This window comes from Hippoglossus hippoglossus, chromosome 24 (genome assembly GCF_009819705.1).
Source record: "Hippoglossus hippoglossus isolate fHipHip1 chromosome 24, fHipHip1.pri, whole genome shotgun sequence".
NCBI lineage: Eukaryota > Metazoa > Chordata > Actinopteri > Pleuronectiformes > Pleuronectidae > Hippoglossus > Hippoglossus hippoglossus.
The window spans coordinates 7,264,878-7,284,814 of NC_047174.1; the positions used below are offsets into that span (position 1 = coordinate 7,264,878).

General features: G+C 41.4%; 2 protein-coding genes and 1 long non-coding RNA gene across 6 annotated transcripts; 2 read left to right on the forward strand and 1 right to left on the reverse strand.

Moving 5' to 3' along the window:
• Positions 1-974: 974 nt before the first annotated feature.
• On the reverse strand, positions 975-5,912 carry LOC117758136. The gene is made up of 3 exons (XR_004613236.1): positions 5,760-5,912; positions 3,230-3,234; positions 975-986 (listed from the first exon to the last, which is right to left on the reverse strand). It is a non-coding gene; the product is annotated as an uncharacterized LOC117758136 (long non-coding RNA).
• Positions 1,059-19,810, forward strand: ppil6 (peptidylprolyl isomerase (cyclophilin)-like 6). Of its 2 annotated transcripts, XR_004613235.1 has the most exons (9): positions 1,059-1,204; positions 1,286-1,381; positions 2,307-2,495; positions 2,947-3,009; positions 3,134-3,281; positions 3,689-3,748; positions 3,867-4,002; positions 4,086-4,935; positions 19,798-19,810. XR_004613235.1 is itself a non-coding variant. In XM_034579524.1 (8 exons), exons 1-8 carry the CDS (start codon positions 1,127-1,129, stop codon positions 4,201-4,203), a joined length of 888 nt encoding a protein of 295 aa, XP_034435415.1. In that variant the 5' UTR covers positions 1,059-1,126; the 3' UTR covers positions 4,204-5,300. The 2 variants fall into 2 exon arrangements, 1 of the variants encoding a protein (XP_034435415.1); XM_034579524.1 differs by lacking the exon at positions 19,798-19,810 and having other exon boundaries at positions 4,086-5,300.
• cd164 (CD164 molecule, sialomucin) lies at positions 5,663-14,698 on the forward strand. Of its 3 annotated transcripts, none has more exons than XM_034579525.1 (7): positions 5,663-5,787; positions 5,819-5,943; positions 6,652-6,723; positions 11,448-11,516; positions 11,881-12,015; positions 13,156-13,230; positions 13,323-14,698. In XM_034579525.1, the coding sequence occupies exons 1-7, from the start codon at positions 5,663-5,665 to the stop codon at positions 13,496-13,498; spliced, it is 777 nt and encodes a 258-aa protein (XP_034435416.1). In that variant the 3' UTR covers positions 13,499-14,698. The 3 variants fall into 3 exon arrangements, with proteins under 3 accessions (XP_034435416.1, XP_034435417.1, XP_034435418.1); XM_034579526.1 differs by having other exon boundaries at positions 13,162-13,230; XM_034579527.1 differs by lacking the exon at positions 11,881-12,015 and having other exon boundaries at positions 13,162-13,230.
• Positions 19,811-19,937: the final 127 nt, after the last annotated feature.

Sequence of the window (19,937 nt, forward strand, 5' to 3'; positions counted from 1 at the left end):
TTGGAGGCAGCTGCCTCTGCTGCCACGCTGTCTGAGATTTGGAGTAGTTTGTGAAAGTGTACTTACTTGTTATTGTTCCGGGGCATGGATGGTTGATACAGTTATGGTGTCATCCCCTTCACATCTGTTTTATTCTTTTCTACTTTCTGTGCTCGTATGAACTGTATTTTAATACGGCCAAGATTCCCAAATAAATATTTTCTTTTCTTAACATCCAGATATATTGGTTTTCATCTGAACATTTTTTTTAAGGGGGTTAGTTCAACTTTAATACGATTTATTAAGCATGTTATGGGTCCATGCCATGTTAATTCTTTTATTTTTGTCTACTGATCATTTATAAGATGTGCCTGTGCCACACTTCAGACTCCTAACAGCCAAAGAAATCCAGTGTCCATGGAAAAAGAAGTTGACTAGTCAGCACATAATGTAGTCGAGTGCCTGGGCTACACACACTAGGTTTCACTAAAGATTTGTATTTTTGTGTCATTTTCTGCATTCAAAAATTAAGTGATATTACTGTTGGATATGTGGAGGCTATATGACACATGTCAAAAAACTTTTGAGGACAACATTATGACTTTGCACTGTAACAATGTGCAACAAGTGACAAGTGGACACGTCACTGCATTACCATCTGTACATTCCGGTATTTCCATAAGATGCTGAATAACTCCATGATAGAGTTATTCAGCATCTTATGTAGGATTCAAGGCAAGGATAAAAATGTACATTTGTCCTTTGGTTTATCACAGTTTACTCGGGCACAGTATCAGTCACACTGTAACTGGGAATACAGTCTTCGAGTTCTCATTTATCCACAGACACCAAGATCATGCATATGGATCTGATACATGTGGAGCTTTTCTCAAACGATCTAATAAGCCTTCATAAACCAGTATAATGTGGCAACGATTGCAGCTTCCTTTGATGCCAAACTGTTTAAAGGCAGCTGCCTCCTACAAACAGTTTGGCATCGAAGACAGCTGCCTTTACATATCAGTGGCAGTTTCTGTTGACACCGGAAGTGTCTCTTCGAGCTGCCGCTGCCACGATTTGCACTTGCCCTTACTAGAGATACGAGGCGATTGTCTACAGACTTTCACTCTTTGAGTGTTCTGCAACCATGCCGTCAAAATCTCACATAGAGATCGTGGGCTTAATTAAAGAAAGTCCTTTCCACGTGGCCAAAAGTATTGCTCAGGTAAAACGGTTTGATTTCTCCAGCTTCTCTCTGATCTGTAGTTTTTCACATGATCACTAACAACAACTCTGTGTGCAACAGGGACTGAAGCAGAAGTTTCCAGAGGCGTTTCTGCGGCCAAGCATTCAAGCTCTGTTTGAGTTGGACTGGGACACATACCTGTGCGAGAAGAAAAGGGTAAGTAACACGTGTGTGCTTTATTTGTTTCGAGTTCAACTTTCAAATCATTCATTAGAGTCCAAGGAGGGAGATTTTGGGGGACAGGGATCTACCGGCAGAAAGTGAACATCTAAATTGTACAAATTGTTGTTTTCTTTACCTGAGAATCATCCCTTCATGTGTAAATACTTGATATCTACATCAGGAGCAACAATTCAACAAAACTAATATGGTAGTGTAATCTGGCATATTATGTAAAAACACCTGTATGGTGCATTACGGGTGTAAAGGGCCTTTACCTGAAAGTATACAAGTATGTTTAAAGTCTCTAGTAAAGATGTTCTGTAGACATTAGAATATTGACAATATCAGTAATATATTGCTACTGTATCACTGTTATGTTATCATTGGATTATTTAATTAATATAATTGTATTAATATTATTCATTTGATTACCAGTAGGTTTAAAAATTAAAATAATAGCTTTTTTTCTATTACCTGATAAAAATTGTTTTTAAAAAAATCTGAAATATTGTGTAGTAGAAATATTTATTATTATACGATTTAATTATTTAACAACAATAATAATATAGTGTATTTTTATAGGCCTTTTTTATATAGGACTTTTCTTACAAAATTACAGAAAAGGACTGGTCGCCCTTCAACCTGTATCTGGGTATAACCTGCTCCAACCACCTCGACTTCAGTACAAGTCCCTCCAAATTATACTTGAGCAAATGTACTCTGTTACATTCAGCCATTACTCTACATCAAATGACTTCATCTGACATGAGTACTGTTATAAACAATGTAGGTGACTGTGTGACATACGGCGCCTCGATGCTCGACTATAGAGCTAAAACCCACCCACGCAACGTAATACTGTTCTAGTGTGACATCGTGGTTATTCTGAAATACTGATTCACAACACTTGTGCTTCAAGGAGCTGCGTGGTGAAGTGTGGCAGTACTCCAGCAGCCTGATGTGCTTCCTGAACGGCAGTCTCCTTGGTGATGAGAAGGATTTTGCCGGCTGGGCAAAGACTCACTGGGATTTTGCTTTGACTCGGCCACCGGCTTTCTATGAGGCTCTAACTGAGGACTACTACACCAAACACCTCCAGAACTCTGGGGTAAGTGAACACCACAGTCACATGAATAACACTGTATGTGGGTACAAAATGGGCACATGGGGGTAGAATTTTCTTTCTGTGGTAGCTTTAGTAATTCATAATTAATTAGATTACCCATAACTTATACTATTTGCACTATTTTTTAACACTTTTTTACTTGCTCGTACAATCATCCTGTGCTACTGATTTTTACTTTATAACATTTCATACAAACCACTAGTGTACATACTCAGAATTTTTATTTAATTCTTTTATTTTTATTCTATTGCTTTTTTAAAAATATTTTTGATTCTCTTGTCTACCTCATCCTGACTTGTCTGCTGCTGTAACTACTGAATAAGTTGTATCTTATCTTATTAATATGCAAGTTATGACTTTTTGTCTGAAGGCTCCAGTCGGTCATCAGTGACTCTCACAAGTAAACAGAAATGTCTCTGTGCTTTCATTATAGCATCAGTTTGTCTTCATGGACATTGAGATAGCAGGAGAAGCAGCAGGGAGGTTGTTGTTTGAGGTGAGAAAACTCTGACACACTAAGGATCCACATTCATGTGTTTTAACATTGTTTACCACCAGTGGTATGTCAGCCTTTGTGTTTAGAGGTGACTGAGGTTCTCAAGACACATTGTCCTCCTCAGCTGTTCTCAGATATATGTCCAAAGACTTCTGAGAACTTTAAGGAGCTGTGCACCGGAGAGCGAGGACTGTCACAGAGCGGCTTCCCACTCTGCTACAAGGGCTCTCTGATTCACCGGGTGGTGCCCAACGGCTGGGTGCAAGGTGGAGGTACTGGTTTTCTTATTCGCTGCTGTGTTTTCCCATTTGTTGTGATTTGCTCTGTAGGGATACTGTAGATGAGAGACCTACATCAATAGTTAATCAGTACTGTAAATGTGAATGGAATTGAGGTGATTGTTATAATCAATTAAAAAAATGTAAATGTGGCATTGCAGTTAACTGTCTTTGAGTTTATCCAACTCCTCTAAATTCCTGGCCATCATGTCCATATTTCTACTTTTCTTAAAGAGCATGCTGACCAATCCTTGTTTATATTTGTAAAAGCATCTGAAATCATCAAAGTACGTCACCTAAGTGAGAATGAGAAAGTGTGTCACGGCTGTTTTGGAATATCATTGCGCCACTAGACCAGGGTGATATTGGAAAAAAAACAACTGTATATTTCACTGTTGTAGATATTTATCCAGAAAGTAAAGGCGATGGAGGTGAATCAGTCTATGGACCCACTTTCGAAGGTAAAAACCCATTCTAACAATTTACAGCGACAGTATTTCCATGAGACCACACTGTGCATGTGGAGATTTATGGATTTAATTGTACGATGAAGTTCCCCTGCGGGTTTTCTCCTTTCAGATGAAAGTTTTGCTGTTCCTCACTCGAAGCGAGGCGTGCTCGGGATGGCCAATAAGGGTTCCCACAGCAACGGATCCCAGTTTTACATCACGCTGCAGCCAGCAACTTGGATGGACAGGACCTACGTCGCATTTGGGTTTGTGTAACATGTACAGTAATTTTCCTTTTCTGTGCAATCTTCTCTTAAAATGTTAGTCAATGTCTTTGTTTTCATTCTAGACAAGTGGTGGAGGGTGCTGATGTCCTCAAGAGATTGGAGGAGGTCCAGACTTGCAATGAAAGACCAAACTATGAATGTAGAGTTACGGATTGTGGAGTATTAAAACTCCAAGAATGAAGATGAAGTTGAAGCAGCCAAATAAACCCTAAGATATATGTAACTAACACAAATGTAAAAAAGTATTTTATTTAATTGTAAATTGTCACTTAGTTTCTCGTTAAGTAAGTTTTGTGTCCTTGTCTTCTAGCTTTCTTAAGTGGTCCTAAATAAATCTGTGGATGTGATAGACATTATTACACCTGTATAAAGTTTTATTTGCATTTTTTTAAAAGTTACATTTAATAACATCGATTAAGATAGAACAGATAAACAGATAAAGTTAGACGTTTCGTTGACACTGCTGTCACCTGCTGTTCATATTTAGTAACAGCAACAATTCTTCCATAAACAAAATAGATAAATAAATAAATAATAATAATACAGGTTTACATTTAATCTGATGAGAATATAATTAACCTATAAATCAGTATCATAAATTATCAGACGTTCATTAATTTATAAACATTGCAAGGCATTAGATAAATACTTGAATTTATTTTTTAACCTAATGTCTAATGAACATGTATTTTTAAAGAGGTTAAATTAACCTATTTTTAAAGAGGTTAAATTAACTAATTAACTAAGGTTGGGGTTAAGATGTGAATTGTGGTTAGGTTAAGGTTAGAGTTAGGCTTGAATTGGTCATGGTTAAGGTTAGGGATAGGTTTTGGTTAGGCTGTCCACATTGAATGGAAGTCAATGCAAAGTCAGGATAGCTGCGGAAACGTGTGAGTATGTGTTTATGTACTTGTGCTCATATCGAAGTGAGGACATTTTGGGGTAAGTTAGGACATTTGGGCTGGTCTTGACTTTTTTCATGGGGCTGTTTAAGGGGTTAGACTCGCTTTTAGTGTTAGAATCAGGTTAAGGTCAGAGTTAACCAGAACCAAGAAGAGGTTGGTCCAGCTCTAGCAGCTCTGCAGTGGCTGCCTGTTACACACAGGATTGACTTCAAGGTTCTCCTCCTCAGATCCTTTTTATCTCCCTTTCTTTTCATAATTTGAACATGCTTTTTTTGTATGTGTCTTAAAATGTATTCTCTTCTTGCTTTGAATTTCATTTGTATTTCATGTAAAAGAACTTTGAGCTGCTATACAAATAAAGTTTATTATTATTATTATTATTATTATATAGTTTATTTAATGGTGATGGTTAAGGTTTGAGGATGAGACTGTAGACTGAGACAGAGGGACAATAACATAAGTCTATTAGAATAAAGGTGAGACTTGAGTTGGTCCAGGTTAAAGTTGATAAGGTTGATGAACGGAAGTCAAAGCAAAGTCCTGACGAGGATGACTGTGCAAAACGTATCATCATCCACTTTCGCTTCTCTGCTGCTCTTCTTCCTCTTCTTCTTCCTCTTCCTCTTCTTCTTCCTCTTCTTCTTCCTCTTCCTCCTCTTCTTCTTCTTTCTTCCTTTTGACGTGTCCGTGGATCACGTCCTCTCCACGCCCCCCCCACTCCACTCCACCCCACCATGAGAAAGTGCCACATGACCTGTCAAGTAGGAAGTGGAGCTCTCACCACCACCAACACATCCAGCAGCAGCAGCACCAGCAGCACCGAGCGGAGACCGAAGACGAGGCTGAAGCCGCTCAACCTTTCGCCCGGTGCCACTCTCGACGTCCTCCCCTCCACCCGGACACACACACACGTTTCCAGGCAGAGCAGCGATCTTGTCCGCAGTCATGTACGTGAAGCTGCTGCTTTTCGCCGCAGTCGTGGCTCTCGCTGTCGCACCAGCCGCGGCGGACTCCGGTAAGTTTGCGGACCCCCCCACCCCCCCTCTCTCTCTCCGCGCGGAGCTAGCGGCTAGCCACAGCCGGCCGTGTCCCCCCTCAGCTCGGGGAAGACACCGCCGACCGCACCGGTGTTTACTTCCCTGTGGCGTGTGCCTCCATTTGTCGGCCACGGCAGAAACAATTAGACGTGTCGCTTCCTCGTTGGACGGTTGTCGTCTCCCTCCCTTTTTTTATTTTAAGCTTTCACAATCAATACCACGTTCCTCTGAGCGACTTGACAGTTTGGTCTCCACGCTGGACAGTGGCTCTCAAGTTGTGAGGACCAGCTAACGCGTTAGCCACCTAGCATGTACAGCAGAGGGTCCTAAACTCGCATTGTGTAGCTGCTGTGTGTGTGTTTTGTGTTCGTGTGTGTGTGTGTGTGCGCGTGTGCGCGCGTGTGCGCGTGCGTGTGAGTCAGATCCAGTAGATCAGGTAGCACAGACCAGATCAACTTGTTATGCAACAGCCTCTACACGACACACGCCTAACCCTGTGTTGTGTCCTTTAACACAGTCTATGGTTGTTCAAATCCACGACCCTGTGTTATCACATGTCGTATGATGACAGATTTCAGAGCCCGTTTTCCAGAGCAGCCTCTGGAAAATCTACTTTCGTTTTCTTACCACATGCAGGAATCCCCCCCCCCCTCTACATAAATCTAATACATGTTTCTTCTTTGCAGATAAATGTTCCAAGCTGACATGTGCTACGTGCACGGCCACTGAAGACTGTCTCTGGGTCAACTGCACAACATGTGAGTATCTGTGTTAAATGTGTGGCAGCAGGGTTGTGGACGGAGAGGCACAGGTTGCCCTTTGTGTGCCAATTGTCCAGACAGCTGAGCTGCTTGGAGACATGATTCTTGGGTATGTGGAGGGAATGTACGGCAGTGGATGCTGACTTTTAGATGATGTTATCTAAATTTTCCTAAAAGGACGCAGCTGTGCCGTAGTCGTCTGGCAACGCGGACCGGCTCTGTGGATCTGGACAGGCTGGTGTGGGAGTAGATTATTATCTCCTTTGTTTATTAGTTAGCAGGAACCCAGTAGTACATTTAGGTGTTGATCCATTTTCTTATTTGTTTTCTTTTTCTTTAACATTGCGAGATACTGTGTTTTTGACATTTTCACAGATTTCCCAGGAAATAATTCTTTGATCTTGATGGAAAATATAGGCACTGATGATCTGGATCATCTATCACATGAACAAAACAGTGGTGATGATTTCTCATCAGGAACAATGTTTTTCCAATATTTCAATCAAGATACACTGACTTGTCACTGTAGGGTGAGGGGTCTAGGTCGGGAGATTCATCACTAAATATATAATTCATTGTAATGCAGATGACGCAAAGCTAGATGGTCATATCTTTTTAACATTTAAGTCTCATGTCTGATTGTGGTATTTTTCTGCCCTTTGAGTACGTCTCTGTGCGGCCATTCTGTAATTTCATTATGTTAATGGCAATATCTGTCTAAACATAACTTCTCTGAATATGAGAAAGCTCTCAGACATTACTACAGATGGAGAAATATGCTGCCGTGGTATTTTTCATAGATTTGAAGTCTGCTGTTTGTGGTCAGAAATGTGCATATATTCGATAAAAGGCGTTGCCATATCAAATCTATGGCAGATTGTTTCCTGTGTCAACTGCTCTCTATTCACCGCATGCGACCCCGAGAGGAGTGGGTGTTAGCGTGTTGTTCTCAGGGATTGGAAATCATGTTACAAGTTTTGCAGATAAAACAGATAAGTCAACATTGTTTTATCCGCAGGTCTGTCATAAGTTCACTCCGGTTAAATCTCAGCTTTGTCACCCAAGTTCACTCCGCAGATATTAATACAATTGAGTGATAAACCTGTGTGATCGTTGGTTTGACAGCATCTGGACGAATCCTGCACCTTGTAGGTGAAAATCCTTTACGAGTGCTGTTTACGTTTGTCTCAGTTCAGTATGAGACACACTCAGGTCTCGTGTGATCGTGAAGAAGATGAGCAGGAGAGGAAGCGAGGGGATGTGTGGCAGGAAGCCTGCAATATCGTCACGCCAGGCAACAGAGGGACGGACAGGACACAGTGTGCAGATAAGAAAGCAGATTAGTTTCAGATGCCTTGTTATTCTCATAATTTATGCCTCGGGTGCAGTCCAAGACAAGGGTGTGCTTAGTTGTCATTAAGCCTGAAGCAGTAGAGATCATGTAACTTGTGTTGTCTCAACTATTACAAGTTGATTAATCCAAAATCAGTTCCTGGATCAGTTTACAACTCGAGCACAAGTTGTTTTAGCTCTCATGGGAGTGGACCTCTTTGACAACTTCACCAGTGAGAAGCTTTGATTCCCTTCAGGACAAAGCTACGTTGAGATTTCATGACCCCCCCCCCCACCCCCTTCCTGCTTTGTCTCTGAATTTTGAACTGTCCTCTGGTGAGTCTAATGATTCATTAAGTGGTTGAACAGGACAGGCAACATGACAATTATTTACATCTCCTCTGAGCCAAGAGGGATGGAATGGTTAAGCTCAACGTACTTCAGGAGGAAATGAAATCCCCCACCCACAGAAATAAAAAATGTAAATTAAAAACAAATATATCAAGATCTGTTCTCTTACTGAGATTATTATCATTTGATAGCTTTTAATCTGTATATTCTATACATATGTTTTTTTTTTCTTCAAAAGATTTGATGAGCAGTTTTAAGATTTTTACTAATCCATAGTTTAGCAGTTTTTTTAAGCGTCTACATGTTGAAAAGTTAGTTGTCTCTACTGCTGGCTTCCCAAAGACAAGTGCAATTACACACCAGGACAAACAAGTCACACCACCCTTACCATACAGGATACAGGCAGTCACTATAGTGCGGATCACCACTGACTGCTTTCCTCACACCACCCTTACCATACAGGATACAGGCAGTCACTATAGTGCGGATCACCACTGACTGCTTTCCTCACACGCACACACACACACACAAATGTAAGACTACAGCAACAGCCTTTCACAAGCTCAAGAATAGATCCACTATTCGATGTGAACTCAGCTCAAACCGAAACAGTTGGCTCTGGCCAGTTGAGATGCTCCTTGCAGAAGCACAGCGTAACCCCGCTGCTGCCGCCAGCTCACGCCTACCACATTGTCATTACCAGATTTATCTTTGGTTTAGGAAATTTGTGTAAACAAGCCTGTGGCGTCGCAGCCTGTTGCTTAGATGCTCAACAAACTTGACACGTGTACACACAAGTTCCGTCGTACTGGACGCACTGTGGTTTGTGACAAAGCTTGTGGAGCCCTGAGGCGGTTTTCTGGGGTAAATTGAGCCCTTCAGGCGTTTCACTTGCACCACCGACTTGGAGCCGTGGACATGCCTCGTGGTGGTGATGATGTCACCAGCTTGGGAAAGGGTGAGAGCTGGTCCTACCTTTCACAGCTGCCTGCAAGATAACAGACCTCTGACCCATTGGAGAGTGGAAAAAAAACAAACTCCTCACAGTTTGAACATACAGTACATAGACGTCAGAAAGAAGGATTGTATTTATATAGGTGACTTTAACACAGGCAACACTGTCAGAATGACTTTTTCTTACTTTACTTTCCCTTCTTGAGTCAAAAATGTCTGAGGCCATTTATTTGTGCGGATTTCCCTTCCTGCTGAATGGGAAATGGTGAGAACTCATGTAAAACGTATGTTAAAAACAGGGAGAAGCTGCTCCATCAAAGAGAAACCGTTATGGAAATAATAATAAACTTGATTTATAAATACAGTCACAAAACATTAATATACAGTATTAAAACAATAATAATAAAATAATAAATCAGTCAAGGCATGTAACTGGTGTACTAGAATTATTAAAATACTTTTTATTTTTAAGATATATTTTAAGGAGTGATTAAAAAGATGTCCCTGATTCTTCAAGCGTCACATCCTTGGGCAGGGATTTTACAGTGACAGCAGTAGCCAATAAACATTTAAAAAATCTTCTCAAGGCCACTGCACAAAGATACACAACCTGATACTAGGACCATAAAACAAATCCCTCTGAGCTGTGGAAAGTGTGGGCGAGTCATTTTTGACCCTATTTGGAGACGACCGAAAGACGTTTTCAACAATGGCTGCAGCGAAGTTGATGTCGGTGTGTCTGTAATTTATGAGCGGCCATCTGGCGGGAGTCATTAGGTGTGGTCTGTATTATCATACAACAGGAAGGGAAGGCCTTTTTACAGCACCAGGTGCACCTCACTGAGTGGACTCTGCTCCCTTTATGGCGTATTTGAGATGATAATGCCCCTGAATGCTCAGAGAGAGTTTTAATATCAACACAAGGAAGAGGTCAACTTCCTCCTTCCCTGTTGCCAGATTCAACCAATATTTCTGAGAAAGGGTCTTTTCATTTTAGGTTCAGTACCTGTATAACAACATTCCACAGAAGCCTGAGACAAGTGAAGACAAAGATGTGTTTACCGATTTTTGATGAGTCCTGGAATAAATGAGGTTAAAGAAGGCCTTTGTCTAAAGAAGAAGAGATGTGTTAAAGGCAAATAACTTTCCAAATAATAATGTTCCCTCAACCCAAAGACTTTCAGTTTCAAGAAAAAGCATCAAATCCTGAAACTGAAACAATCTGTTTTCTAGTTTATTTAGTCAATTTTTAAATCGACCATTCGTTTCAACTTTAACATTTTTTTATTGAAAAATTACATAAATTACACTATTTCGAGTTTGAATGATCATTTTTTCCAGTTAAAACAAATGTACCCGCGTGGATGTCTGTAGTAAAGATTGCAATACAATCTAGGGACAGTTGATTCAAGCTTGCATAACAGCAGGAAAGTAAATATCTTATAGCTGGGTGTGAAAAGACTCTATAGTCACAAGGTGCTGACATGTCATGAATCATGAGTTCTACGCTGTGACACAGGCCCAGTTGTTCCACTGGAAGACAAATAAACTGACAACTAGTTGGTCATTTAATCTCACTATAGTAAATTCATGAATCTTTTAATTTCCAAAAAGTTTTTTAGATGAATTAGAGAAATTTATATCATTGCTACATCTGTGTCTCGACTTCCTCTGTTTATGTATTTGGGACTGGCAAGACTCCATCGCAGGGCAAAGTCCCTTCCTGTTGTGGTTAATTAGTAAACAGATTATAAAATACAACATCGTACAAAGATGATCAAAATATGACTCAGCAGACCAGCAAAATGCAGAAGTGTAATGTAATCTCTTACATTTTCCTCAAGAACAACTTGAATGCAGTACAATAATTCAGTATTTTAATTATTTGATGCTACTTTATGCTAAGAGACAGGAAATAAAACCAAGCATTTCAAACAGAGACTGAAAAGGGGAGCTGCAGCAATGTATGAGTAAAATTGTGTTTTCTGGACTTTTCAAGTCGGAACCCAAATTCAAATTATGAACCTGAACATGGCCATAAAATGTCTCCTCCTTTTAATTCATGAATCTTTGGTCTGTTTCAGCATTTTTTGGCTGTCTCAATGCAACTCTTCTGGCAGGAAACGATTCCTGCTCCAACGCTACCTGCGCAGGTAAGTCTAACAGCAATATTAAAGTGGGTACTTAATTTGTTTTTCATTAACAGTTTTCTTAGGCCCTAAGAGAATCAGCAGACTTCATATTTGTTGAAAAAAACCTATACACTTTCTGCAGATTCTGTTTGGGTCTAGCTATGCTCTAACTAAGGTGTCAGTTAACTGTCAGTTTCAGCGTTTTGGATCCGTCTTCCCTCTGTCTTCTTTGTTTGTGTCCAAGAGACATCTAACATTATTTCCCTCCTGCCTCAGTGAAATGCTGAGGGGGTGTTGTGTCGTTTCTGTGCATAACTTTGATGTTTGGTTGGTGTCTCTTGCTTTTCCCCATTACAACCTGTCTTGGTGTTGGCTCTCTGTCCAGCTTCGGAACCTACTCCAACAACCAAGGCTTCGACTGTCGCTCCATCTCCGACTTCTTCCCAACCCCTTACAACCCCCACTGCCCCTGTTGTCACGACCGCCTCTAACAGCAGCACCTCTGCTCAGCCCACCACAGGTAACCAGTGCCAGAAAACCTCTGCTACTCCCTGCTGAAGTCTGCGTCGCTCTATATACAAGGTTTTAAGTGGTTGTTAGGAGTTTTGGGATAGTTTTTGAAGCGATTGAATTCAGTTCATTTATTCTATAATCATCTCTCTATGGAGTATTTGTTTTTGATAGTGGAAGTGGCCTTTATTCTCTTATTGGATTCAGTTTGCATTCAGAAGTAATTTGTGAGAAACAAAGCCTTAGGTTTAGTTTAGTTCATTTCAACAAAGGTTAGTAATTGTTTTAAGGGTTGGCGGAATTAGGGTTAGGGTTGGGTTAGGGTGTCACCCGTGAGACCAGGGTTTGATTCCCGACAAGCCGAAGGTCATCTGAGGCGTTTTCTCCTCCTTCTCTTTCTCGTGATTATTTCAGTGTCAAAACAAACTGAACAGACAGTATCACAATGTTTTCATTTACAGCTTGAAAATAGTAAACACACAGAGCTTCCCTTTTGTTTAATCATCACTGCAATCCTGTGTCGGATTGGTGCCGGTAGTTGAGGTAGGCGCTGTGCCTGCGATGCATATGCTCACTTTCGAGTGCACGTGACACGACGACAAAGAGTTCAATACAACGGAACATTGTCTGCAAAGGCAGTTCTGCTATTTGATGAAATGGGAGAGAACGTAGAAGAGAGACACTGAAACTTGTATTGATGTTAGAATCAATCTTCAAAAATGAGACAGAGTATCTGTGGTATTGATATTTGGAATTGATCCGCCTGCAAGGTGTGGCCAAGAATGCATCAGATTTGAAAAGAGGGAAATAAGCCTTTCTAATGTGAGATTTATCAAAAATGCCACTGAGTGATATCTCATCCGCCCGGGTGAGTTTTAATCTATTTTGGTGAGCTGCCCAAGTAGAGCCTACGTATGTGACACACGCAGGAGACGTGCTGTTCAGTTGTGGCATTCGTGCGGGGAGTGTCAAGTAAGTGCCGGCATCAATAATAGGAGTTTATAAGCCCGAAGGCTTTTCAGTTGCCCTAGTTCAGTTCTGTTGCTCTTACGTCGCCAAATCTACCAGAAATCAAAGTTTAAGGATTACAACTTGAAATTAGTCAAATAAACGTACTGGGGTCAAGGTAAATGTATGTTTTCTAACTCTACTACAGAAAATGGAACCGTCATTGTCACCACTCCGAGCAGTAACACCTCCATCCCCACTACATCGGCTTCTTCAAGTAAGTCTGATAGTGCAAGAACGTTTTAATTCCTGCCCTGTAAATGGATATAAACCAGGGTATCTCATCTCCGTTCTCCTTCGCTCTCACAGATGGAACCATCACAAGTACCACGCCGGTCTCCCCGACCCCGGCCTCTCAAAAGAATGCCACCTTTGATGCCGCGAGCTTCATCGGCGGAATAGTGCTGGTGCTGGGCCTGCAGGCGGTGATCTTCTTCCTCTACAAATTCTGCAAGTCCAAGGACCGCAACTACCACACCCTTTGAAGCAGCATCACGGTTGGATCGGCATCACCGGCCCCGTCCCCGCCAAACTCTAACCTCCCGGAGAAGACTCCCCACTCGGCACGCACTCATCACACGCTCACCACGGCGAACTCAAACAGTGTTTTCAAGCAGTTTTTTTTTTCATGTTTGTGCCACTTGTGATTTCGGCCTGCATTAGTGCTGCTGTAGTCGGTGTGGAGGCACCCACGCATGCCTGTATGTATGATAAATAACATCGCACCAACATGTACAGTATACAGATCCCTAGTGATATGGCATTTAAGCCTTGAGCATATGGATTACATCACGTGTTAGCTACTACCCACCTCCATCGTGCTGTTAGTCATCCTGCGAAAGACCATTTTCCAGCGAACTGAGGCGGCTGGTGTTATTTACGGCCCCTCTCCTCACCACATGAGTCAAAAGGACCAGCAGTAGCTTTCAGTGATGCCTGGGAGGAGGAGCATTTACAGCATCCTCTCAATTTTTTGATTTGGAAACACTGTTTGAGTTCACAGCTTTTCTTAAAATGTGACGATGGCGATGATTCAGTATTGCTTTCACCCTGTCGAGTCGTGGGCAGGTTCCCTCCCCCCCCCCCTTCATGCAGCTGTATCCTATATATGTGTTCATAGATGATGTAAAAGAGGTGGGGTTACTTGAAGAGGGGATAAAAAGCATCACCCAATCATCTAATATCAGGAACAACGGCGATCCCTCTGGTAAACAGTCTTATTTCGATGGACGTCTCCCTTGGCATTTCGGAGTGCGGTGCGTTTTCTGCAGTTGAATTCCCAGCGGAGATCTCTCACCCAATAGGAGTTGTTAAAATGTCACCAACTGCCAGTGGAGCGGCACAATGCAATAAATTATGTATTAAGTTCATTTCCCAGCCATTAATCTCCCTTATGATCCTTACTGGCATCAAATCTTACCCGCGCGGAGCTGCCCCCTTGCTTTCTGTGAAGTAGCCGAAAAAAGGGGGGAAAATGAACGATTGTAGAATATTTCAGAAGTGTTATTAATTAATGTGTTTAAAATAGAGTGTGGGGGGGGGGGCTTGAAGAAAATGGCGTGCACCTTTCTTGATGTGGACAGTGATAGCAGTGAAGTGCCTTTAATGTCCAGTATGAGGAAGAGGACGAGTCTCTTCTTCCTGGTTGAGGCCCCTGAGTGTTTGTCACGAGTTTGTCGGTGAGCTGTGAGATCCGAAGTATCAGCAGCTGGACTGAAGAGCCTTTTATTGGTGGAAGTATAAGGTAGATGTCACTCGAGGGCCTCGATCAGCCGAGATTGAAGATTTTCCCTATGAGTAGAAGACGGTATTCAGTGCATGGTCTTCTTCTCACTGACTGTGACCTTGTAAAAGTAGATGATTATTAGATTTGAAGGTACTCTCTGGTTCGTAGCTCCTAACACCCCCCCCCCCCCCCCCCCCCCCCCCCCCCCCCCCCCCCCAAACACCCCCAACCCTGTGTTCATGTTTCAGGACTCAGTTGTGTATCAAATTGTGTTTAGTGTAAAAACAGGAGACCATGAGGATATTTCAAGACGCTATTAGGAGCTATGAATCCTTGAGTGTACCTTTTTTTTTTTTTAAACATAATTTAAAAGCTTGAGTCGAGGTTGAAATGCCGGGACCGTGGTTCGGTCCAATGAGTGTCGCACCTCTTGATTCCTGACTTCGCCATGCAAGTGAGAAGATTGCTGATGGAGTGCAAAATTGCAACAACTAAGTGGCCAGGCTAATGTCGACGTCGCTAATTAGCTTGCTGCTAACAGTGTGATGTTTTTTTCTTGTCTTTTTTTTGTCTCTCCTGTACATAGCCACATCCTGCTTACGTTTATTTCCTGGGTTTCACCGTAAGGAAAAGGCTAAATGAAGGAGCGTTGATCAGAACATTTTTGCTTGTGCCAGCTCGTCAGTGTCAAGAATATTTGTGTTTCATTATTGCATGCTGAATGCTTGGAGTTGTGATTTCCCCCCCCTCACATTTGCATATGCTCTTAAGGGGTTGGACACACTTTGAAAACCACTCTGATTATTTGTGATTTGCCCATATGCTAGTTTAAATAGAATGCCTTGAAACCGTGTGCATTAAGCCAAAGTCCTCAGTTTTGGCATGGTGGAGTTTAAACATTGCACTGACGAGCTTTGTTTTGTAACGTTGTCTTTGGAAATGTTTGTCGTGATTCAACCCAAAAAAAACAGAGAGAAAAAAAAAAAAAAAAAAGAATCGGATGCTTGTACAAATACTCAAGTCTTGAATATGAACTAGATAATGGATGAATAGTTTTGTATGATCGTGAGGAATTCTAAATTAATGAGAGCAGATTTGTTTTTCCTGTTTCCTGCATAATTTAGGGTTACGTGTTTTCTGCTGCTCACCATTGACACGCCTTTTAACCTACGGTCACCTGGTGGCATTTAGGCTACAGCCCAAAGACCCATGTATGAGAAGAGCAGGCTACAAAGTTTTGCCTTAGCTGCACCCAGCATCATCACCCCCGCATGAGGAGGCCCCTGCGTCCCCAAAACTTGATGTTTGGGTTTAATACAAAGCCATTGAGTGACCACTAACTCCAGTCACAGTGCTCTTTGCTTTCGACATGGTAGCTGCATTCCTCAGCGTCACACATCACATGTTGACATTATTGTGGTGTTTCAAAACACGTTTGTCATCCATGGAAACCAATAGACGTCCATTGTGCTGCCTCCGTGCAGCTTCCTCCTACAAGTCACTCAGTCCTTGCACCTCTTAAGGAAAAGTGCCTTATTCAGTTGATATCCATATACAGTGTAGTTGTGAAGTGATTATGCCACACCTATTAAATACCAATGGGACTCAGCACTTTCAGACCCCTGTGAAGTGGTTTTCTGTGTCGTATTCTGCTTGATTATGTCTCGTCACGCTCGGCCTTAAACTCCTTGATCAAATCCACCGAGCATTCACTGGTGACGAGCTGTCTGGGAATTTATCAGGTTGAAAAGTGAAGACTTGTTGGATGTACTCTGAAACTTTGCTGAGTTTTGACCCAAACCATAAAAGATTAATATCAAATTGATGTGAATGGCTTTTGTTTGGCAAATGTTTCCTTCCAGATCGGGCCTGGTTGTGTCCTTGACAACTCGTCACTCGCTCATTGTGATACAATCCCTCATTGATCACAGCTCCAGACCTCTGGTGTTCTCTGCTGCAACATCTTCCTCCATAATGCAAACTGTCACATGATAACTTGAACTCCACTCTGGATGTAACTTTCAATTATCACATTGAATGTCTTGTTTATTTTTTAATGAAAAATTCTTCTTGGTCCTGGAGGACTCTATCGGTTTTCAGTCTCGCAGTGTTCGCTTCCAAGAGCAACGAGTAACAGGCTTTTTTGATTCCCTCCTTTTGCCTTGTGACTTTCTTGTTATGTAGTGCCATGTTATTTTTTTTAATAGGCCGTCAGTCTTGTAGGTACGAATTTTCTGCTTTGCTCCAAACCCACTATAACACACACATCAATATGTAGACACTCGCAGGTGCCACAATGTCTCCCGAATTGTTTTGTGCCTATTTTGTGCCCATATTTTAGCTCTTTTTATTTTTTTCTCCCTCCTTTTTTCTTACAAATTTTTTTTTTTGCCTTGTTTTCTAGTGTTGCCTTTAGTTTCACAATGTTAAATCAATAAAGTTTGAATATTGTTAAACAAATGACTGCATTCATCTTTTATTTAACAGCAATGTCAACTTTCCAGGAGCTGGTAATTTACATGACAAATCACAAGTGGGACAAACAGCCGGGTCTCCGCGTAAAGGCTCCATCACCATGGTTACAATTGAACATCTAGTTGCCCGGACAACAGAAGGTATCAAGTTCAGGCTTTGCTTTGTCTTGCTGTGTGTTTGTAGTGAGGTCAACAGGTTCTCCCGTTAAAAGATACATTTCATACTAGTATAGACATGTATAAATATCCCAAAATCCATCACTCCTTACCCACAGCATCTTAAACTAGCAATAGATCTATTATTATCATATTTATATTTTGACGCCTTTGCACAGATCCGACTGGATGTTTATGCTGATCAAACCCTTGCATTGCAAATGTAATGTGTTCAATGAAAAGGAATGGCCCCATTAACAGTTCCACTATTGTATAACAATATCATTAGATCATCATTACTCATGTATTGATGCGTCAAGAGTTACTGTTGTACTTGGTTGAGCAATTTCTTTATACAGGACTGCAACCAATTGTTTTTGGTTTTTGATTATGTATTAATCTGCAGATTTTCTTTATCAATTATTAATGGTTTGGTTTTTGAAACAAGAAAATTGTGAGAAAGTCACAATCACCCACAGGTCAAAGTGAAACCTTCGAATATCTTGCCCAACCTCCAGTCTCATAAGTTTATAATGATCAAAACTCTTTTTTCCAATAATTCACTTATCTGAAAAATCTGTTAAATTGTTTTTGTCGTTAATCTCTTGCATCCTGTTTTAGAAATTCTTGATAAGTTTGATGTATTTGTGTCGTCTTCATTTTTGGACTGTAAATGTTTCACTGTAGCTGTTAATGGAGTAGAAATATTAAGTGTAATGAAATAAAAATAAAAAACTTAAGTTCAAGTACATTAAACTTACAGTACAGTACTTGTGTAAAACTACTTACTGGTGGAGTTGGTTTCATATTTACCTGAGTGGTGTCTTATCGAACTCCCAACAACATTCCAACTTTAATGTTTGTTTGTTTTTTTAACATGTTACTCACTTAAGTTTTACCTTCGTCTCATGCCCTTGTATCTGATTGTGTTACTTAATGTGTTTGGAGTCTCTTGAAAAAAAGTCTAAGATAATTTAAAGGTATAACCAGATTCCTGTTGACATATTTTGTATATTTTTCTTCTTGTGAAATACTTGAACCAATCCTAGAAGCAACTACTCACAGCTCATGCCTACTAGGCCATGATATCTGTTGCAGGGTTACCAATAGACAGTTTCATTTTGAGGCCTCACAAGCCAAAACAAATTGAGGACCATGCTCCACCCGTTAAAACAGTGGAGTTCATGGAGACACTAGTGCCCCCCTAGTGGCCGATACACATACTGTTAGCCCCAGAGTCGTTTACAGTATGTGGTCACAGCTTTTACAGAAGTCTAAATGACCCTGGTAAAAGTTTATCTGTTTGACAATCTCTTGAACTGGTGCTCACTTCCCAGCACAGTTGTTAAATGACACCACCTCCATATTTACTGTGTAGGATGAAAGTTTAAAAGGTGCCAAGTGTATTGCAGCCTGGACACTGCACACCCTTTTCTGTTCTGTACCATTTATATTCAAACTGTTCGAACGGGATCTGAAACTGAAGACCCCACCCGTTGTTTTTCCACTCTCTTGAGTGTTTGCTGGTTGGTTCCTGACAGGACACACGGTCAGTTTCCAGGGTCACGTGCGGCAAAGTTCTGCTTATGTAGCAGAAGCTCTAAAGGAAATGTTAGTGAGCTTGCTTGCTTGCGTGTGTGCGTGTGTGTGTGTGTGTGCACGGATGAACACATTCTTGAACGGCGTGTGTGCGGACAGTACGTTCAGTGTGTTTGTGCTGAACAGATTGTTTTTCTTCCACCGGGCCCGGAGTTCCCAGCTGGCTCGATTTCCCAGAACCAGAGAGTTTCAGGAGATAATGTTTTCTTGGACGACTGCTCCATGATTTCTCTCTAGTGTGTCCATTAAACACAATCTGTAACTTTGCTGTTAATGGCTCGTATACTATATTTCGTACAGCCCTTTCTCTGCAAACTTTAAAAATAATTTTCTGATTGTAAACTTGAAAAATCTTAAAAAAAAGACCCATGTTACACTGTGGACAATTCTGTATCTATATAAGATAATGGCTGCAGAGCTTTACAGGGGCAATCCTCTCTCTCACACTCTCTCACTCACACACACACACACACACACACTCTCATATAGGTACCCTGTCCTCATACACACACCACTGCTGTTCAGCACCAGACAAAAAGAGGGTTTGCAGTCACAAGGTATCAGAGCTGCATGGTCAGGAGAGCCAGAGAGCAGGAGGGGCTGGAGGTGTTGTATATGTGGGCATGGAAGAGTCTTGACTTTAGCCTCAGCTAACCTGATTGTTGTGTCCAGTCATGCTCTGTAATCTAATATAGGGGCACAGAGAAAAATTGCATTAGGTTTAGAGTCTCTCTCTCTCGCTCGCTCTCATGCACCAGTTCAGCCCATGTAACCACCCAGTGAACTCTGGATCATGCCAAGAATACCAGAACTAAGCAATGTTGGCTAGATAATGAAATGAAAAAGGCTGAATGGACAGAGAGACAATAACAGTCAGCTGTTTTCTTCTCCCATGACCCAGAACCTTGGACAGGGCAGTAAGGGAAATCTGCGGTTTCAATTTCAAGATTTTAGAGGAACCATTTGTGA